The 22286-nt window shown below is 49.5% G+C and overlaps 2 protein-coding genes across 3 annotated transcripts; both read left to right on the forward strand.

Moving 5' to 3' along the window:
- Nucleotides 1-10849: 10849 nt before the first annotated feature.
- Nucleotides 10850-14858, forward strand: LOC134479581 (uncharacterized). Its single transcript, NM_001447245.1, is given in 2 exon segments — nt 10850-12816; nt 12844-14858. A coding segment is annotated over 1 exon segment (534 nt). The 5' UTR covers nt 10850-10876; the 3' UTR covers nt 11411-12816; nt 12844-14858.
- A 3276-nt stretch (nt 14859-18134) lies between these two features.
- On the forward strand, nt 18135-20434 carry Slc61a1 (solute carrier family 61 member 1). 2 transcript variants are annotated; one of them, XM_087557610.1, is made up of 3 exons: nt 18135-18310; nt 18858-19792; nt 19877-20429. In XM_087557610.1, exons 2-3 carry the CDS (start codon nt 18876-18878, stop codon nt 20226-20228), a joined length of 1269 nt encoding a protein of 422 aa, XP_087413736.1. In that variant the 5' UTR covers nt 18135-18310; nt 18858-18875; the 3' UTR covers nt 20229-20429.
- Nucleotides 20435-22286: the final 1852 nt, after the last annotated feature.

Genomic DNA, 22286 nt, shown 5'->3' on the forward strand with positions numbered 1-22286 from the left:
AACTTTAGGGAGGAGGGGGGATGGGAGGAGCCTTGAGCTGGGTGTGAGGGAAAAAGCCCAGGCGAGGGTGTGTGTCTGGCTCAGCCAGCAAGGCCTGCCTGGCTGCCTGGTAGATGCGCCACGAATGTTGTTGACGCTGGGTCTCCAAAAGCCCAAAACCTGTGTCTAATAGGGTCGTTCTCTGACTCCAAACAAACCGAGGCCGAAAGGCTCTCAAACCTAGAGAGGGAAACCAATAGTTTGGTTTTATACTACAAAGCACAGAGCTAGAGAAAAGTGAAGTCCTATGCACAGAGCAGAAGCACTCCCACAGGGATGGTCACGACTCCAGAAGAGGAGAAAGATCATTGGGCCAGGCACTGGCCCAAAGCACCATCCCCAGCAACGCTCCCAGAGTGGCCAGCACCTGGGGAATGGACCCCTGAATCACATCACATTTTCCACCCTGGAATTTACTCAGCTCTGGTCTTGCTGTCACCCTAGGGGCCAGGTATCACCCTCCTGGGAAAGACCTTTTTTGGGTAGCCATTATCAGCTGAAGGAGAAGGGAGAAGAAGAGGCATGCTGTGGCAATCGCAGGAGACAGAGACGTCATGGGGGAGGAGGGGGCGCAGACAAACTGCCTTTCACTCCAGGGCTGGGAATAGGTACTCCAGGGTCCCGTCCCCAGGTGGCCTGACTGCTGTTGACTTTGCCGGTTACCCTGGGAGCAGCTAGCTCTTAGCAGTGTGGGAGGGGTGTGTGTTAGGGAGTTGGACCCTGGCATTCAGGCTGGGGTGGGATAGTGAGCTGCCTGTGTGGCAGGGATCCTGCCAGGAGGCTGCAAAGTTAACCCCTCCTGCCCTGCCCTGGTGGCGGCTGGCGGAAGGAGGGGCGGGCCCAGTTGCGGTTTGGGAATGTGGCCCTAATCCCCCTCCCCACCCCACCCCAGCACATCTGTAGTTGGTTTACAGTGAATGAGTCTCCTGTCCTCATGAACCCGGCCTGGGCACCATTCCCTTCCTGCCCAGGCACTGGGACACAGACCCAGGCACCACCCTGCTCAGCTCTCTCCACTGGCTTTTCCTTTCACCTTCCTTACAGGACCTCAGGATCTCAGGGACTTGAACCAGAGACCAAGCATTGGAACTCTGAGACTTCAGCTTGGAGTAGTAGATGGGGATGGAGCAGTTAATAGGATTGGGGGGGGGGCAAATATGGGAGCACACCCAAGAGGACAGTAAGTCTTAAATTCCATTGTTTTCCTGTCCCCTTTTGTCTTCATCTGTCCATATGTCTCTGTCTTTGTCTGTGGTGGGTGGTTTGTTCACTTAATCCATCCTGGTTAGTATAACTATTTCCTTGAGACTTCCTCGTTCCAGCCTATGACTGGGGTGGGAAGTGGGGGCGAGACACTGTCCAAGAATACTTGCCCTGTACCAACCTCTCTCATCAATAATTGTCTCTGCCCCTCACCAAACTCAACCACTGGAATTATATTCAGAAGCAGTTAGCCACAACAGGCAAGGCCTGGTGACAGAGGCCTTAATCCCAGCTACTTGAGAGGCTGTAGCATAAGGGATCTCATGAAAGTGGAGAGCTTGTGTACAGCAAAGGAGACCAGTAATCAACCAAGTGGAGAGACAGCCACAGATCAGCAGGAAAGTCTTGGCCAGCCGTACGTCTAGCAAGAGTAATAGCTAGAGAAAGAACTCAGCAGTGAACGGGCTGATGAAATGAACAGACTGGTCTCGAAAGACAAATACGAATGGCCAAGAAACACTGGAAAATATGTTCAAACTCACCAGCAATCAAAGAAACGCAAATCCAGTGTGCATTGAAATCCCTTCCCACCCCCATCTCCTTGGGGCAGGAGGGAGGGCTCAGCCGTTAAGATCACTTGTTGCTCTTGCAGAGGACCTGGGTTCAGTTTCCAGCACCTCTGCCCTCTTAGGATCTCCTTGTGGACCAGGATTTGGGTGCACATACATACATGCAGGCAAGACATTCGTGTACATAAAATTAAGGAAAAAGATGGCTGGCTAGGTCAGGTCTTTGGTACAGCTCTTGGCTAGCAATATAAAGTCCTAGGCTCAGGTCCCAGTAGTGTAAAAAATTAGTAGTGTAATAAAACAGTAGATAGGGAGAGAAACCAAAGAGTTTAAATGTTCCCCTCCCACCACTCCCCAACTTGCAACTGAGTCACATTCTGTTTCTCTCCATCCCAGCGGAGGGGGCTCTGCTCCCTATTCCTTCCCCAGGGTTACGTCTGCTTCTAGGCTTGGCTTTGCTTATGGGTGGTTTGCTTGCTCACTGTGACAGCTCAGAGAAGTGATATCCTGGGGGTCCCAGGATCATGCTTCCTCCTTTGCTGCTCTTGCTTTTTAATACTTATTTTATGAGTGTGTGTGTGTGTGTGTGTGTGTGCGTGCGCGCGTGCGCGCGTGCGCGCATGTATGTACCATGTGTATCCAGTGACAGTGAAGGTCAGAAAAAGGTATTGGGCAGCCAGGCAGTGGTGGCTAACCTGGTCTACAGAGCGAGTTCCAGGACAGCCAAGAAGGCAACACAGAGAAGCCCAGTCTTAGTTAAAAAAAGAAAGAAGAATGAGGAGGAGGAGGAGGAAGAGGAGGAGGAGGAGGAAGAGGAGGAAGAGGAGGAAAAGAAGGCAGTGGCATTTAATCCCCTAGAACTAGGGTTACAGAGAGTTGTACGGGTGCTGGGAGCCAAACCCTGGTCCTCTGGAAGAGCCACAAGTATGACCAACTGCTGAGCCACCCCTCCAGACCCCTTTACTCCTTGCATAACAGAGCAAAGACCAAGAAGAACTGCAGGGAGAAGAGGACTCAGAAACCCCACTAGCTTCAAGACATTGCCTAGGTCATTTCCTCGGTCTGGGCCTGCAGGATTGCCCCATGCCACACTCAAAGGTTGCTGGCAGATGTCGGTGGGGGCTGGGGGAAGCCGGATTACAGTCCCTGAGGATATCATTAATGTGCAGGAGTACTGTAGGGGCTTGGAGACCGGGGCACCCGGGGAGACCATGATGAAAACATGTTTTGTACTACACGTGTGCTTTCCTCGTCCTTCCTTACCTCCTTCGCCACCTCCTCCCTCCAGGTGTGCCCTGCGCCAAGGCTGGTGCTGGCTTTGCGCTTGGTGCTTATTTGATTTTACCCTTGCACCAGGTCTGTCTGTGCTTGCCAGCTCCTTGGCTCTGCTGATGTGTAAGTTTGTATGTAGAAGGTCTTATCTAGCTCCAGGGCAGCCCATGTAGAATAGTGCCTTGGTTTTCGAACGAAACACTTTATGTGTTCTGAGGAGCTCTTTCCCGACCCGAGCCAAGCCGTTTGTTAATTTGGCAAATTTGGATTGAACAGACTGCGCACTAACCAGTATGCTAAGCCCTGGGAATAGTATACACGGTCCCTGCCCTTGTTGGCTGAAGTCTGATGGAGGTGTCAGGTGTTAACTAACCAGGCAATCAGGATGGAGAGGCGATGCAGAAGGATGTGTTTATTTATACCCAGCCAAGGGCATCAGAAGAGCTTTCCGGGAAGAAGGGAAAGAGGAGGATAATGAAAGAAAATGTTCAAAGGCCCCGGGGTTGAGGTCCTAGCTCTCACCCATATAACTCTGGAAAAAAAGAGGGGTTCCCTATTCCTGTGCCCTTCCTGTGTCCAGTATGCCCTAGGGAAAGAATAGTAAGACCTTCCTCCTCAAGGTCAGAGCTAGCTCTAGGATCCAGGCTGATGCTGTGCCTGAATGGATCCATTTACTCCTTCTCCTGTTCCAAACAGCAAAACTGAGACACAGAAAAGGGAAACATTACAGGCTCGGGCTTGAGATTACCATGTTAAAGTCAAGGCTCCAAACTGGCAAATTCTCCAGCATGAAGAATCTTGCATTGCCTGGCTGGAGCCTCTTGGGGAGAAAGCTTTCTCCACCCTGTATACTCCGCCCTCCTGCAGATCCAGCCCTGACCTGCCCCACTCCCTGGAGCTAGCATGTCTGCCTCCACAGTTGCTACAGTGTGTACGAGGTGAGCGCTCCAGGTGTCTGCCAGCAGCATGTAGGCGGGGGCAGCTGTCTGTTTTGTACAGAACCTGCTTAGGGAGGGAGGATCTTCCTTCTCCTCCATCCATTGCCCAGGTACCAAAGTTCTAAGGATCGTCCTTCAAATGTTGCTTTTTAAATCAGTGCTTGAGATGGGACCCAGGGCCTTGGATGTGTTTAGCAAGTTTTTTTTTTTTTTTTTTTTTTTTTTTTTTTTTTTTTTTAACAGAGCTATACCCCAGTTGCACAGATTTTCCTTTCTGAAGAAAAGAATGGAAGGCCGGCCCTTTGAAAGAGGGAAGCCATGCTACCTCTGGAGGTGGCATAGGTCATAGGACCAATGGGGTTAAGCACCATCCCTGATCTGACCTACTTTTCTACCTGTGCCCACATCCCCTGAGGCCAGCGTGTTGGGTGGAGCCAGCCTGGCACCCCTGTACCCACACCTGGGACTTCCCCTGATTGGAAAGCCCCAGGACCCAGGCCTCCTCCCTGCTCTGCCAACTCTCACCAACTGCCTGGGTTCTGCTCGCCTCCTGTCAGATCTCCATTACTACATGTCAAACTACATCTTGATACCCAGACCAAGGGACCTCAACCCCATGGATCCACCCTTTAGGGCCTTCTTTGATGCCTGGCTGCTCCCTATTTGAAGATTCTTGTGTGTAGAGGGGTAGGGTTCGAGACAGGATTTCTCTGTGTAGCCCTGGCTGTCCTAGAGCTCATGTAGACCAGGCTGGCTTTGAACTCACAGAGATCCTTTTGCTTCTGCCTCCTGAGTGCCGGAGAAAGCCTGACTGAAGAATTTTTTTTTTTTTTGGAGATGTGGGGCAAGGAAGATAGGGCTTGCAGGAAGCTATCCCTTGTTGATCATTTGCTCCGTGCCAGGCATTGTGTAGGCATGCATGGTGTCTCATGTAATGCACACCAGTGTGATCCAGAGAGTTTATAGTTTATTGTTCTCATGTTATAGATGAGGGAGCTGAGAAGCAAAAGGGGCTGAATGACTTGCCCAATGTCACATAGCTAGGACGTTGCTGAGGTGCAGTGACCAGATATTGGTAGTTCTGAGCTCTCTTGACCATACCAGACTTTCTACGCCTCTTCTTTAGCTTCCCACTCCTCTCCATGGGAGAAGACACATTTACTGAGCATCTTATATACATACCCCAGGCACTTTGCCAAAAATAAAGGGGTCACTATCCTCAAGATCTACGGGAGAGGAGTGTATAAGGACCAGCAAATGTCTAACCTCAGTAACCCAAGCTAGCCTTGAACTCGCTGTGTAGCTCAGATGAGCTTGAATTTCTGATCCTGAATGCAGAATCGCAGACACACGGCACCTGTTTATGTGCAGCTGGAGACCAGAAGGGATCCAGGGCTTTAAAGATGCCCACTGAGGAGCCTCCAACCCAGGAGAGTCATTTTCTTTTTGTCTTGTGTGTGTGCCAGGTTGGGTGTGAACATGTTGAGGGCAAGCTGGGCAAGGTGGTACATAGTTGCCTGTGAGTTCAGTACTCGGGAGACAGAAGAGGAGGAGCAGGAAATGAAGGTCATGCTTGGCTGTGAGGTGAGTTTGAGGCTGGCCCGGAATTCCTGAGACCAGGTCTCCAAAAGGGAAAAGAAAAGAAATCTAGCAAAGGATACAGGAGAGATAGCTCAGTGGTCAAGAGCACAAACTGCTCTACCACAGGACCCAACACTGAGGTTAGGTGGCTCACATTCGCCTGTAACCCCAGCTCGAGAGGATCAGACGCCCTTTTCTGACTTATCTGAGCAGCCACAGACATGTCTGAGACATTTACACACACACACACACACACACACACACACACACACACACATACAGTGTTTAAAATGTCAGTGAAAAATAAAACGGGGCTGAAGAGATGGCTCAGCAGTTAAGAGCACTGACTGCCCTTCCAGAGGTCCTGAGTTCAATTCCCATCAACCACATGGTGGCTCACAACCATCTGTAATGGGATCCGATGCCCTCTTCTGGTGTGTCTGAAGACAGCTACAGTGACCTCAAATCTTAAAAAACAAACAAACAAGGCTGGTGAGATGACTCAGTAGGTGAAGGTGCTTCCTGCCAAGCTCAGAGCCTTAGTTCTATCCCTAGACCCACATTGTAGAAGGAGAGAACTAACCAGCTACCTGACATTTGTAATAATTATACACAAGGGCTTTCCTTTATTACTGTTTATTTTGGTGTACCATGGTTTGTTTACATGACTGTCTGCTTATGTGTGAAGTCTTGCATATGCACGTGTGTGTGCAAGTGTCTGTGTATGCATGTGTGTGTGCAAGTGTATACATGCATGTGTATATACAAGTGTTTATCTGTGCATGTGCGTGTGTGTGCACATGTGTGCAGGCGTGTAGGTGCATGTGCATGTGCATGTGTGTGCGCCTTGGGTGTCGTTCATCAGGAATCATCTGCTCCATTTTATTTGTTTGTTCCCTTTCTAAAGATTTCATTTGTTTTTGAGTTATGTCTGAGTGTTTTCCTGCTCTTACATAAGTATACTACATTCATGCATTGCCTTTAGTGGCCAGAAGGGGTAATCTGATCCCCTGGAACCAGAATTCAGCCGGTTGTCCTCTAACATGTGGGTATCAGGAACTGAACCCATGGCCTCTGCAAAGGGTGAGATGATTCTTAGTTTCCGAGCCATCTCTTCACCACCATTCTGTGCTGTTTTTATTTTGTTTTTTTCAAGACAGGGTTTCTCTGTGTCATTCTGCCTGTCCTGAACTCACTCTGTAGACCAGGCTGGCCATGAACTCAGAGATTTGCCTGCCTCTGCCTCCTAAGAGCTGGAATTAAAGGTGCGTACCACCACCCAGCTCCCAGTCTGTGTTTTTAAAACAGAGTCTCAGGCTGGAGAGATGGCTCTTCCAGAGGTCCTGAGTTCAATTCCCAGCAACCACATGGTGGCTCACAACCATCTGTAATGAGATCTGGTGCCCTCTTCTAACCCAAAGGCATTCATGCAGGCAGAACACTGTATACATAATAAATAAATAAATCTTTAAAAAAAATTTTAAAAAAAGTCTCTCAGTGGCCGAGAGCTTACCAAGTAGACCAAGTTGGCTGGCCAGTGCCTCCCCAGTATGGAGTCTTAAGCAAACACCACATCATGGGGATGGAGCCCAGGCCTTTATGCTCCCATGGCAAACCTTTGACTGAGTGAGCCAGCTCCTCAACCTTCCTTTTTCATTTGTTCTACTTTAGCACCCATATGTGATTCCCTAAAAAACTTGATTTTGTCTTTTTCCCCTACTGTGTGTGTGGTCCGGGCTAGCCTCAAACTCATACAATATCCAGAGTCAGTTTCTCAAAGGGAGGTGTCACATAGCATTACACTTGCAATCTTGGCCTGGCCTCCACTTCCCTCGATTTTAGGCTTTTATAATAGAATGATATTGCAACTATTTTCTGTTTTTCTGTGAGATGTGTCTGTACAGAATTGCCATTTTTGTTGCAAAGCCCTTCATTCCTACGTCGCAATGCACCCCTTCATCCTGGTGGTCATAGATCTGGAAGGTGATTCAGTTTAGACCATTGCAAACACCACATCTCTGCATAATCTTTTTCTCTCTTTTTATGCATATAAGGTGGTTTGTCTGCATGTATGGGCACCACATGTGTGCCTGGCATCCACAGAGGCCAGGAGAGGGTGTCAGAGCCCCCCTGGGATGGGAGTTACAGACAGTTGTGAGCCCCTCTTTGAGCGCAAGGAACTGAATCCAGGTCCTCTGGGAGAGCAGCCAGTGTCCTTAACCTCTAAGCTGTCTCTCCGGTCCAGCTTGAACATCACAGTTCCTCGAGAAAAATCAAACTATATATTCAATTTTCCTTTTCTGTTGGCGTTGGTTTTAGTTTAGTTTTGTTTGACACAGGGTCTTGGATATGTAGCCCAAACAGGCTTTGAACAGGGATTGTGTACCCCTGCCTCAGCTCCCTAGCACTGAGATTACAAGTTTGTGTCATCATATCCTTCAGTTTCAGTTGTAACTGACGATGTTGTTTACCAGACAGTTATACTAGGTCAAGTGTGTTAGCATTCTGTCTAAGCTCCACCCCCACAGTTACCTGGCAATAGCGGGGTATGCCTGACACTATAAAAGGGGCTGCTTGCCCCCTCCTCACCTCACTCTCTTGCTTCTTGTTCTCTCTTGCTCTTGCCTACCCCCCTCCCCATTCCCTTCCCCCTCTCTCTCCTTGTGCTCATGACTGGCCTCTACTCCTCTATTTCTCTCTCTCACTCTCTCTCTCTCTCTCTCTCTCTCTCTCACACACACACACACACACACACACACATGCGCACACTTTCTCTGTTCCTACTACCCTCTTAACTCCCCTCCCCATGTCCTGAAATACACTCAATTTATTCTGTACTATACCATCCTTTCATCCTGTGGCTGGTCCCTCAGAGAGAAGGGATGCCTCAGCATGCCCCACCTTCCCCCACACCTCCATAGAACATATTCTCACTTTCTTTATCTTTTTATAAATGCATCAAAGCTAGCACCTATAATCTCGGAACTGGGGAGGTCAAAACAGGGGGTTCAAAAGTTCAAGTTACTGGCTACATAATAAATTTGAAGCAGCCAGCTAAGCTACAGAAGACTCCCGAGCTCAAAAAACAAAAACAAGCTAAAAAACAAAAAAACAAAAAAACAAAAAAAAAAACCCCAACAACAACATAGGTAACAATAAGTTCTGACAGGGTCAAGAATAGCAACAAGAAACCCCACAGGCTTTTGTTATCGCCAACCATCTGTGGTGATTCTTATTCTTGAATAAGATCCAAGTTCCCTGGGAGTTGGTGGTGCCCGCCTTCAATCCCAGCACCCGGGAGGCAGAGGCAGGTGGATCTCTGGATTCCAGGCTAGCGCCAGGGCTGTCACACAGAGAAACCCTGTCTTGAAAGACAAACATCCAGAGTTGGGGATTTAGCTCAGCGGTAGAGCGCTTGCCTAGCAAGCGCAAGGCCCTGGGTTCAGTCCCCAGCTCCGGAAAAAAAAAAAAAAAAAAAAGGAAAAAGAAAGACAAACATCCAAATCCCTAACTTGGCTCACAAGCCCTGCTCCGTAGAGCCTCTACCTTGAACTCTGACCTGTGTCGTAATGAGTCTTGTCTCCGCTCATGGCAGTCTGTGGAATGCTCTTGCACTAGAAATTTCCATGGCTTGTTCTCTCCGTTCAAGTCTTTCCCTGAAGCTGTCTTTCATTAACATCCTAGTCTTCAGTAGTCAGGGTTCTTCCCTGCCCTTCCGGGCTCCCTTCTCCTCTACTTGTCACTTTGTTTCACTTGTTGTTGGGAGGTCACCCCACCCACACCACAGCACACATGTGAAGTTGGCAGGAGTTGGTTCTCTCCTTCCACGGTGTGGGGCTTCGTGACCAGTGCCAGGTTACCCGGCTTGCAGACAAGAACGTTCCTGGATAGACCATCTCTCCAGCTTCTCTTCCTTTTATTTATGTTTAATCTGTAGACTTGTTTGTTTTTGTTTTATGCATAGGAGTGGTCTGCTTTCGTGTCTAAGTGTGCAGCACAGGCATATCTAGTACGCACGTGGGTCAGAAGAGGGCATCGGATCCCCTAGTCCTGGAGTTACAGATGCTCGTGAGCCTGTGGGTGCTGGGATCTGGACCCAGTCCCCTTAAAAGAGCAGCGAGTGCTTGTAATTGATAACCTGTGTCTTCTGCTTGCTCCCCTTTTTTAGTATGGTACTGTGTGGTTGCTGGGAATTGAACTCAGGACCTCTGGAAGAGCAGCCATTGCTCTTAACCTCTGAGCCTGAACCTCTCAGGCCCAGGTTCCCTTGTTGCTAACTTTGTTTTTTGTTTTTTTTTTTTCTTTTTTTCCTTAACTGGTTATTTGGGTTCATTCGGCCTCAGACAACTCCCCCTTTTCTGCCAGGGCTTGAAAATTTGCCCCGAATCCTTAAGGAGTATCCTAAGTACTGGGTGCTGCCCGGATTCCCCTCTTCAAACAGCCTTTTATCCGATGACCCTGTAATGATGAACACAGCCACTCAAGCTCTGAAATACTGACTTATCTACCCACTGGGTTTCTGTCCCCACCCTGCCCTACTCCTCACATTAAGGGCCCTTTTGAAGAGAGGAAAGCCGGCTGTCTAGCTCACTCCTGCAGCCAGCGCCTATGCATAATAAACCAGCAAATAATAGTTGTCCGGGCCAGCTGTTGGTTTCCCCGTAGACAGCCAGGCACCCCCATACCCACACTGGGACTCACTCTCTCAGAAACTCTCAGTACCCAGGGACCCCAAGACTCCTACCATCTCCCAGCAACATCCCAGACTCAGTGTCCTGGAGTGCTTCTATTGCTGCTGCCTCACCGAGCCCCTCTGGGAACTTTTGGAGAACCTTGAGGTCTTAGTTCTGGCCATCAGGCTTGGAGAGACTCAGGCAGGTATCAGGGCTTAGAATTGCTAGAAGTACCTTAGGATTGAATAGTGGGAGGTAAGACTTGAGAAAGGTAAGACCAGTCTAAGACAGGAAAGGTATTCCAGGCAGAAGGATTAGTGTGAGTGACTGCAGACCACCGGAAGGGCAGTGCGGGTCCTGATCTGGCCCAGGTAAAGGAAAGAAGGGAGGGTCGATGAACGTATTGTCAGGCACGTCTGGAAGAGAATGGCCAGGTGGGGAGGTCTGAGCTCCCTGCAGGATCAGCGAGGCTCAGAGTGTCTTAGGCTTAATCCTTCCCCCGCCCCCCAGCCCCGCCCTCCCCCCAACTCACACATTGCACCCTCAGGTTTCACCCAGCCCTCCCTTCCACCCAGCCCCCAAAGCAGCCTCCTGCAGCCAAATGGACTTCTCTCTGGGCCTTCGATTGGGGCCTCAGAATAAGAAGGCTATTTACCAGGAGCCGCCTCCGTCCTCTGTGCGTGGACCCCCAACTACCTCTCCCTGCTTGTCCTGTCCCCCTTCCGCTTGTGCCTGCCCCTGTCCCAGCTGCCCCCCTCCCCCATGCTCCTGCACTGCTTGTCCCTCAGACGCTGCTGCTACCTGCCCTTCCTGTCCAGGCCTCCCTGGCCCACCCTGCACGTGTTCCTGCCCTCCTTGCCCTGCCTGTCCTCCTTCAACGTGTCCGCATACCTACTGCGTCCTCTGCTCCAGCCCATCTACGACCTGCTGCCGCCCTTCGCCTTGCCCTACTTACTCTTGTTCCGGGGGCCACTGCCTGTCAACCACTGCCTGTCGGAGCTCCCGCTTGGGCTGCAGTAGCAGCTGCAGCTGTGGCCGTGGTGTTGCATGGGGGCCTCGGGGCTCCACGGGCTGCTGTAGTGTCTGCTTCAGGAGACAGAGGGCTGCTTCTCGAGGGCTCTGTCAGATAATCTAGGCTGAGAGGTTGTGTCCTGCGAAAGGTGGTTCAGCTGGCCCTGGGGCTAGAGCCTGGATGTAATCAGGCGGGCCCTTAACTTAAGGGGGTCAGGGGACCACTCCGTGGACATTTATTTGCTTCTGGATGTTTGATTCTGCTGGTTCCAAAACCTGCTCCTCCTGGAAAGCATCCTCAGAACCTTCCTTGCAGCTCTTTAAAGGTAAGCATGTCTATGTTCCTCTCCACTCAGACTCCAGTGGAGACCTTGTGCGGTCCACAAGGGAACACGGGGTGGGGAAGCTCTTGGTTCAGAAGTCACTTCTGACTCTAGAATCCATCCCCACTCCTGATGGTCTCTGGCCTCCTAACCTCTAAATCGTAAGCCAGACAAAGCAGCCCCTCAGACTAGAAGAGATGATTGAGCCAAGGGCTCTTGGTTTCTCCGTCCCCTGGGATAGCTTGACATCCTTTCTGGTCTTTTGTGTCCATCCAGGAACCTTCTGCCCACCCGGATGTGGATGTTTTGTGTTGGAAATTTCTAAGCATTCACTTAGCCTCATGACCTCAATCTGACAGCACTAATGCTGTCTGTCCCTGTCTGATCATCTGTCTTGGGGAAGAGGGGAACTGGTGACCCTCCCCTCAGGCTCTCAGGGGTCCTACCCACACATCACACACCAGTGGTTGTAAGTTCCCTGTCGGGGTGGAGGTGAAAGATTCAAAAGCCACCAAGAGAGGTGGCTTCGTTAATTTTTTTGTTTGTTTGTTTTTGTTTTCTTCTGGAGCTGAGGACAGAGCCAGGATAGAACCTCATGCTTGTTAGGCAAGAATTCTACCACTGAGAGATGGCTTAGTGGTTAAGAGCATGGACTGCTCTCCCAGAGGTCCTGAGTTCAATTCCCAGCACCCACCTAGCAGTTCACAACTCTCTCTAATGGGATCTGAGGATTTCTGGTGTATCTACAGTGTACTCATATACATTAAATAAGTCTTTAAACCTCTACCACTGAGCTAAACCTCAACCCTGAGACAGAGTTTCATATAGCCTTATAAATTTACAATATAGCCAAGTTTGGCCTTAAATTCCTATTCTTCCTGCTTCTACTTCTCAAGGGTTGGGATCACAAGTATGTACCACCACACCTAACTCTCTCTCCCCTTGGTCTTTTAATTTACTACATTCCTCAGTTCCTCCCCCTTCTCCTCTTGGTTACATTTTATTTACTTTGTGTGTATGTGTGTGGGCACTGGCCCGCCACAGTGGAAGACGGATGACAACTTCCCGGAGTCAGGTCTCTCCTTCCACCGCATAGGAATTAAATGAACGTTCAGCAGCAGGTGTTGTGCCAACTTGCCAGGCCCAGTCTCTGTTTTTCCTCCTTCTGAGTTTCTTTTTCTCTTTTTCATTTCTTCTTCTTCTCCTTCTCCTTCTCCTTCTCCTTCTCCTTCTCCTTCTCCTTCTCCTTCTTCTTCTTCTTCTTCTTCTTCTTCTTCTTCTTCTTCTTCTTCTTCTTCTTCTTCTTCTTCTTCTTCTTCTTCCTCTTCTTCTTCTTTTTGCTTTTTGACAGACTCTTACTCCGTGCTGGCCTCAAACTCTTATTCCGCCACAGCCTGGGGTGTTAGATGCGTACCACAGTGCCTAGCTGATTCACGGAGAACTTTACAGTGGAAGAAGCATGATGTCCGCTAACGAAGCTTAGCATCACTAAATGTGACAGAGCCAGGCACGGACACCGTTTGTCTGCGGTCATGATGGATGCAGTCTGAGGCCTGTAGCACTGCCTAGGAAAGATGCTGGCTGAAGAAGCAAACAATCCTCTCAACGTGAATTAGATCAAACCCTCAACGCTGTCTCGTGTGTGTGTGTGTGTGTGTGTGTGTACACATGCAGGAGTGTTCATGAGTGTTCATGAGTGTGGCGCGTGTATATCCTGTGCATATGCAGGACTTCATGGAGATCAACCCTGGTTTTGTTCCTCAGAGCATGGTCCACCTTATTTTTATTTTTATTTTTCAACATAGGCTCTCAGTAGATCCTGTCTTTTCATCCTCGGCTCTGAAATTACACTCTTGTCCTCATCACCATGCCCACAGTTTTTATGAGGATTAAGCTCATATCAAGTTTGTATGTCACGCAAGTGCTTTACTACCTGAACTGACTCCTCAGCCCCCCCCTTTTAAAGATTTATTTATGAGTACACTGTCACTTTCTTCAGACACACCAGAAGAGGGCATCGGATCCTGCTACAGATGGTTGTGAGCCACCATGTGGTTGCTGGGAATTGAACTGGGAACCTCCGGAAGAGCGGTCAGTGCTCTTAACCACTGAGCCATCTCACCAGCCTCCCTCAGCCCCTTTTATTTAATGAGAAATGCAGGAGATAGAGAAACATAAATGACACAAGGAAGTAGGTAGACTCCTCCGGTAAAATGTGGGCGACGTTGAAGAGAATCTGACCCAGTTACCTAAATAAGTCATCGGCTGTGGGAGAAAGGAGAAGGAGCTTAAAACACAGATACAGAGCTGAGAATATACCTCAGTAACAGAGCCCATATGCAGGCTGCACAAAGCCTGAGGGTGTGAGGATGTGGTCGACAACACGGAACATAGGGATCTCTTTTCCTTCAAGACTAGGGGATGCCAACTATAAAGATATTTAGAAGCTGAGGGCTGGAGAGATGGCTCAGCAGTTAAGAGCACTGACTGCTCTTCCAGAGGTCCTGAGTTCAATTCTTAGCCACCACATGGTGGCTCATGATCACCTGTAATGGGCATCTGATGCCCTCTTCTGGTGTGTCTGAAGACAGCGGTGACAGTGTATCCACATACATGAAAGAAAGAAATCTTTAAGGAAAAAAAAAAGAGGTTGAGAACATTTAACTGTAGACTAGGTTTTAGTTTTTGGTTATATAGCCCTGGATGGTCTGGAACTTGCTACATAGAGCTAGCTGGTCTTGAACTCACAGTGACCCATCTGCCTCTGCCTTTCCAGTGCTAAGGGTAAATGTGTGTGTCATCATTACCAGCTTGGGTGCTATAGCTTTAAATTTTACTTAACATTTCCCTATGTAGTGTATGTGCTCCTGTGTGCGTGTGCGTGTGTGTGTGTGCGTGCATGTATGTGGACTCCTGAATATGCACATGCACACACCATGCATGTCGAGGTCAAAGGATACTTTTCAAGTCTGTTCTTTACCTCCCCAAAGTGGGTCTCAGGGAATTAAACTGGTGGTGAGCAGTCAGCTCTCTGGGCCATCCTCCTGGCCCTGGACTGAGTTTTTGCGATCCAGGGAGCCAGTGCTAATTTTGTTAGATGTAAATGTGGCTTTGGGGTTGTTAGTGAAACAGCCTACTTGGTTTGAATGTCTGAATGGGGAGGGCAGAAGTGAGAGCCACAGACTGTATCATTGTTGGATTAAATGCGAATGGAGTTGTAAACATTTTAATAATAAAATACTAAACAAACTCCTCTGGTAACTTTGGCTTCAGCAACACTCCAAGCACTTCTTCCCTGAAAGCTAGGACTTCCTCGTGGCTTCTTGCACACAGATCCCAGCTACTGGAGATAAACTGAATGGACAGAGCCCTCTAGTCACTTGCTGGCAAGCTTTCATACAAGATCTTTCCCAGTTGTACCTCAGAGTCCAAGGGGTCATAGCAGCCTTAAGAGTATACGTATTCTGAATGGATCCTACAATAATACAAAACAGCACAGGGTCTAGAGGGATTGCACATGGGTAAGAGTGGACACTGCTCTCACAGAGAGCCCATATTGGGTCATCTGCATCCACAGGGCAGTTCACAACCTCCTGAAACCCGTATTCTACATGTTTCAACGCCCTCTTCTGGTCTCTGAGGGAACCATGATCACATAGTGAGTCTATAAACATGTCAGAAGGCAAACACTCAGACAGGTAAAATCAGAATAAAGAAATCTTTGGAGTTCTGCTGTTGCTTTGGTTTTTTTTTTTTGTTGTTTGAGACAGGGTTTCTCTGTGTGGCCCTGTCTGTCCTGAAACTCACTCTGCAGACCAGGCTGACCTCAAACTCACAGAGATCGGCCTGCCTCTGTCTCCTGAGTGCTGGCATTAAAGGCATGTGCCACCATTGCTGAGCTTCTCCAAGGTTTTAAATAGACAAAAGTCAACATTTACACATAGTTTATACAGCTACTGTACCCATTCCATTTCCCTGGGAACTGTGGGAGGACAGGATTGTAGTCTTAATTCCTGTTTTACCTCTTACCATGGAATGCTGGATAAACTTCTTCAACCCTGTGAGCTAATAGCACCTACCTTATGAATTATTTTAACAGTTAAATGCCATCCATAGTAGTTGGCCAAAAAAAATTTTTTTAAAGTGAGGGATCAAAGGCTCTCATTCATGGTAGGCAAATGTTCTATTGATGATCTACAGAATCCATGGGTGAGATTATAAAAGGCATGTGGCTCCGGTGGGTGTGAAGTATGTCTGGGCTTCCAACAACTGTAGCTGTTGTGTTTGACGTGGGGACATCTCCACAACCGAGTAAAAGGTAAATGGAATGATATTCGTAAACCTGCATTTGTTTTCTTTCTTTTTAACAACCCTGACCCATTTGTCATACCTCCTTTTATAGAACATGTAACATGAAATTGTGGATTTGATTTTAAGAAAGATAGAAAAAGCTGGGCAGTGTGGGCACACGGCTTTGATCTCAACACCCGGGAGGCAGAGAGGCAGGTGGATCTCTAGGAATTCAAGAACAGCCTGGTCTACCTTGTGAGTTCCAGGACAGCCAGAGCTACACAGTAAAACCCCTGAATAGATGGCTCAGTGGTTAAGAGCAATGACTGCTCTTCCAGAGGTCCTGAGTTCAACTCCCAGCAACCACATGATGGCTCACAATCACCTGTTATGGGATCTGATGCCCCCTTCTGGTGTGTCTAAAGACAGCTATAGTGTACTTATATATAATAAATAAATCTTTAAAAAGAAATCCAGACCAGCAGATGGTGTTAAGTGCTATGGAGAAAACATAGCACATAGAAAAAGACAGAGAAGGAAAGAGAGCAGGACACTAAGCCTGGTGGTGCATCTAGGAAAGCCAAGCACTTGGGAAGTAGAGGCATGAAGGTCAGGAGTTCAAGGTTACTTTTGGCTACATACTGGGTTGAAGACCAGACTGGGCAACCCAAGACCTAGTCTATAAAAAATAAATAACCCCCAAAAAGGGCCTAGGGATGTGGGCCAGTTGATAAAGTTCTTCTCTAGCAAGGCTCAGCACTCCGCCTCCTAAGACTCAAATCAGGCTACAAACACTAAGCCTGCAGATTCATGAGACCCCATGCCCCAGACAAAGGAGTACCAGGGTTTGGTTCTTTTTTTTTTTTGGTTCTTTTTTTCGGAGCTGGGGACCGAACCCAGGGCCTTGCGCTTCCTAGGTAAGCGCTCTACCACTGAGCTAAATCCCCAGCCCCCAGGGTTTGGTTCTTAGCACACACATGACTTTTCTTTTCACAATTGTCTGTAACTTTAGTGTCAGGTGATCTGACACTAGGCACTCACATGATACACAGACATATAGGAAGGCAAAACAGTTACATATGTAAAACAGATTTAAAATAAAATTGAGGGAATTCTTTCCCTCCCCACCTCTCCAAAAAATACTTTTTTTTTTTTTTTTGTGAAAAAGAGAGTGTCTAAAAAATATTTCTTAGGATCTTTGTTTGCTTGTTTTTTTAAATTTTAATTTATAAATTTAAAGATTTATTTTATTTCAACACTTACTATTTTATGGGCACGGGTGTGTGCCTAAGTGACTATACTCACACCACTTTCACACAGGTGCTCTCAGAAGTCAGAAGAGGTCAGTCAGATTCCCTGGAGGAGCTGTGGTTACAAACAATTGTGAAAACTACTCTGCATATTACTCTGCACAAGCAGCATCAAGTGCTCTTAACCGCTGAGCCATCTCTCCAGTTGGAAGTCCTCTCTAATAACATGATGTCTGGACAGAAAATTGGAGGAGTAAAGAAGGTAACTATCTTGTGGAAGGAACTTGCAGGAAGCAGTGTGCAAAGGCCCAGGTGGGAGCCAGTGTAGACAGAGGAGACCTCGTGGTAAAAGATGAAGTCATGGACGTAGCAAAAAGCCTCCGGACAGATGCATTTGTACACAGATTTTGGCTTCTATCCTTAGTGAAAAGGGAAGCCATTGCAGGGTTTCCAAGACATAATATTGGATATTGAAACTTAACATTCCAAGATAAAGCAGATCCTAGGTAGCAGGAGGTGGGAGTCGAACTCCAGGGCTGAAGTTTTGAACTCTAAAGCTGCCATTGATCCTTAAGCTTTCTTCATTTGGGCACTGCTCCCCTGATTTCACACAGAGAAAGTGGTCAGGTAAGATTGCTACCTCAATCTATGTGCAGCAGGACTCCGGCTTTACACCACATCGCCTCCCTCAGGTGTCTGGACAATACTGACTGCTGGTCCGGAGGTCAGGGGAGCCTCGATTTAGGACAGTGGAGTTCATTAGCAAACGGTACCCGCTGGCTCGGAGGGACTGCTGGCACCTTTCCGAGGTACTGCGTGGAGGAAAACAGAAAATATGCTTTTACTCCCGACGACCCCGAGGGTACAGGTCCGCTGGAGGACCTGATGCCACTGACAGAGCTGCCCGCCGCTCCAACATCCCCAGCCCCACCGGCTCTTCCGCCCCAGGGCGGGGCGCCGCGAGGGGCGGGGCTGCCGCGCCCCCGTCACGTGACGGGGCTATCATGGCGGCGGCCACGAGCCAGCCCGGCTCCCGGAAGCAGGCTGTGAGGGGCGGGCGCGCTGCTGGAACCCGAGCGGAGCCGGAGCTAGTGCGGGGAGGGCTGCCCGGCGGCCTGGAGCCGGACGTGTCCGGAGCGTCCCCGCAGACCGGGGCAGCAGGTGAGACGGGGGCCAGGCGAGGCGCGATCTGGTGAGGGGACGCTCGGCTGAGGCTAGGGGGCGCAGGGGGGTCAACCGTGACCCAGAGTCGGGGAACCTGCTGTGCGTGCGCGTGACCGCGAAGCAGTGGAGAGGCCGACGCGGGAGGAAGGGATGCTCGGGAATAGATGTGGATACTTTAAGCTCCAAAACTGGCGTTTTCTGTGATGATGGGAGGTACAAGAAGCCTGCAGAACCTATCATGGAGAAGGGCAGTAGCCCCTTTCGAACCTGCGGGACCGGGATTACTGAAAGGAGTCCCCCTTGCTGTACCAGGCAAGGGTGGGGCGAGTGCTCTGGCCTCTCCCCACAGTCACCCTCACCTGCCCCACAGAGTCCTAGGAGACAACCACTCCTCCCACCCACCCAACTGGTCCCTCCAGTCCCAACTCTGGGGGAGAGAAATTGACAGTGCAGTTGGGTGGAGTTGCCTTCTGCTTAGACACCCAACCCCTTGACTGTGCTATCTGGATTATGGATGTGACTATGACCACCGTTCTCTCTCCAGGTCGTCCGGGGGCCCACCATGCTGGTGACTGCCTATTTGTCTTTTGTGGGCCTCCTGGCCTCCTGCCTGGGCCTGGAGCTGTCAAGATGCAGAGCCAGGCCCCCTGGAAGAGCTTGCAGCAACCCCTCCTTCCTTCAGTTTCAACTAGACTTCTATCAAGTCTACTTTCTGGCCCTGGCAGCGGACTGGCTCCAAGCCCCCTACCTGTATAAACTCTATCAGCATTACCACTTCCTGGAGGGTCAGATTGCTATCCTCTACGTCTGTGGCCTGGCTTCCACGGTCCTCTTTGGCCTAGTGGCCTCATCCCTTGTGGACTGGCTGGGTCGTAAGAAGTCCTGTGTCCTTTTCTCCCTCACTTACTCTCTATGTTGCATAACCAAGCTCTCTCAAGACTACTTTGTGCTGCTGGTGGGCCGAGCCCTTGGTGGGCTGTCGACCGCTCTCCTCTTCTCAGCCTTCGAGGCCTGGTACATCCATGAGCACGTGGAAAGGCATGACTTCCCTGCCGAGTGGATCCCAGCCACCTTCGCCCGAGCCGCCTTCTGGAACCATGTGCTGGCTGTGGCAGCAGGTGTGGCAGCCGAGGCTGTGGCTAGTTGGATGGGTCTGGGGCCTGTAGCACCCTATGTGGCTGCCATCCCTCTTCTGGCTCTGGCTGGGGCCTTGGCCCTTCGAAACTGGGGAGAGAATTATGACCGTCAGCGTGCCTTCTCCAAGACCTGTGCCGGAGGCCTGCGCTGCCTCCTGTCCGACCGCCGGGTGTTGCTGCTGGGTGTCATACAAGCCCTGTTTGAGAGTGTCATCTTCATCTTTGTCTTCCTCTGGACACCTGTGCTGGACCCACACGGGGCCCCGCTGGGCATTGTGTTCTCCAGCTTCATGGCTGCCAGCCTTCTGGGTTCTTCCTTGTACCGCATCGCTACCTCCAAGAGGTACCACCTTCAACCCATGCACCTACTTTCCCTCGCTGTCCTCATTGTTGTATTCTCTCTCTTCATGTTGACTTTCTCTACCAGCCCAGGCCAAGAAAACCCCGTGGAATCCTTTATCGCTTTTTTACTTATCGAGTTGGCCTGCGGGCTCTACTTTCCCAGCATGAGCTTCCTGCGGAGGAAAGTGATCCCCGAGACGGAGCAGGCCGGTGTTCTCAATTGGTTCCGAGTGCCCCTGCATTTACTGGCCTGTCTGGGGCTCCTGGTCCTCCATGACAGCGATCGGAAGACGGGCACCAGGAATATGTTCAGCATCTGCTCGGCCGTCATGGTGACGACTCTGCTGGCCGTGGCAGGACTCTTCACAGTCGTGAGACACGACGCTGAGTTGCGGGTGCCCTCGCCCACCGGGGAGCCCTATGCCCCTGAGCTTTGATTCTCCAGGACGAGGGGTCTGAGATGGGCTCTGGAACCCCACCTACCCACCTGTGACTCACTTTGTGACTCTGTCCTGCAGCCCCTCTTGCCAGTGCTTTGTATTGGGAAGGACATGGGGGCGACAGACTGGAAAGGTGCCAAAGGCTGACTATGTACTTCCCTTTCTCCTTGCTGTGTAAAAATAAACACTTTTAATGGATTCCAGTTACTTGTCCTCTCCTGTACCCACCTCAGTTTCTAGTGAGGGGGCAACTGGAGATTTTTGAGGTACAGGTGGGTTTATTGGCAAATGCTATTTCTTTTTTTTTTCTTTTTCTTTTTCTTTTTTTCGGAGCTGGGGACCAAACCCAGGGCCTTGCGCTTGCTAGGCAAGCGCTCTACCACTGAACTAAATCCCCAATCCCCTCTTTTTTCTTTTTTTAAAGATTTATTTACTTGTTTTATGTAAGTTCACAGTCGTCTTAAAACACACCAGAAGAGGGTGACAGATTCCATCACAGATGGTTGTGAGCCACCATGTGGTTGCTGGGAATTGAACTCAGGACCTCTGGAAGAACAGTCGGTGCTCCTGACCGCCAAGCCATCTCTCCAACCCCAGCAAATACTATTTCTTTCTTTTTTTTTTTTAAAAGATTTATTTTATGTATATGAGTACACTGTCGTTGTCTTCAGACACACCAGAAGAGGGCACCAGACTCCATTACAGATGGTTGTGAGCCACCATGGGGTTGCTGGGAATTGGACTCAGGACCTCTGGAAGAGCAGTCCGTGCTCTTAGCCACTGAGCCATCTCTCCAGCCCGCAAATACTATTTCTAATGTCTCCAAATTAAATGTCTCCAGCCAAACTGAGAGCTGTGAAATATGCCAATCAACAGAACTGGGTAGAAAGATTCAGAGGCTACTAAGTCCTTACTCTTGATTAAGACAGTTACCCTCTTCAGTTGTCCAGCAAAACCCTCAGTCCACATGCAGGGGAAAGATGGTCTCTTGGAGTTGGGGTTGCAGTCGGGACCCTCACTCAATTCGTTAACATGTGTTGAGATCCGACCTCTTCTGATCCTCGTGATTATGCAGTAAGTGCTTCTAACCACTGAGCCATCTCTCCATGAAAGGGGGAAAGTGATCTTAGAGCATGTGGCCAGTGCCCAGTATACCAGACCATTGAACAAAGATTCCAGAGGTTTAGGCTGCTACCCCGTCATGGTAAACAAAAGCCTTTCCTGTAGGAATGAGCTTGCTGTTCTGAACATTCGAGCTCCTCTGCTTTCTGCCTTTGTGCCCCATTTGTCCAGAGCCATCTGAGCCTACTGGGTCCTGAGTCCCTTCAAGAAACATAAGGGCTGCCAAGAAGAGTGGTAAGGAGTGAGGAACTGAGACATCTTGTCTGTACCTGATTCTTCCCCACCCAGCCTAGGTGAAGGCTAGCAAGTCATCGGGGCAGGAAACTGTACCAGTGGGAACGCCAGTTTTGTGGGCCCCGCCCTGCCTCACCCCTGATTGTATCTGTCTTTCCTCCTCCCAACAGAATCTGGGCTTCTCTAGGGAATTCAAGCCTGCTCTAAGAAGGGTTAGGGTGAAGGACAGTGGCACTAGGGTGTGTCCTGGAATGTGCTTGAGGTGGGCACGGGGGTGGGGTAAGAGAACCCACCTGTTCTGAAAGGAACTAACTACCTTTCCTTGGGTCTCAGGAGAATTCAGGATGTTCCAGGTCCTCTAGGTACCGGCCTGTGTGAAAAGAGCGTCGTAAGCTAGGGGAGGAGTTTCTGCACCAGGGTATTGGGGAAGTGGAACGCAGTCTCAAGTGTGCACTCAGCAGAAGGCAGTGTCTCCCCCACCCAGGCAGTGGAAGTTGAGGATAAGTACAAAAACAGGTATCATTCTTCTCCCTCCCTCATCTCAAGGCAAAAACAAAGTCTGTTGCAATCATTTAACTTCCTCTTTCTACCACGTTGAGCTAGACGGAGATGCGTTTTATAGTTATCTGTGGACATTCCGGCTTTTCCTATCTTGTAATCTCTTGAGAGCAGGAGGCTCTTTCACTTGATCCTCCCCAC

The sequence above is a fragment of the Rattus norvegicus genome, chromosome 7 (assembly GCF_021556685.1).
Source record: "Rattus norvegicus strain SHRSP/BbbUtx chromosome 7, alternate assembly SHRSP_T2T, whole genome shotgun sequence".
In the NCBI taxonomy this organism is placed as follows: Eukaryota; Metazoa; Chordata; class Mammalia; order Rodentia; family Muridae; genus Rattus; species Rattus norvegicus.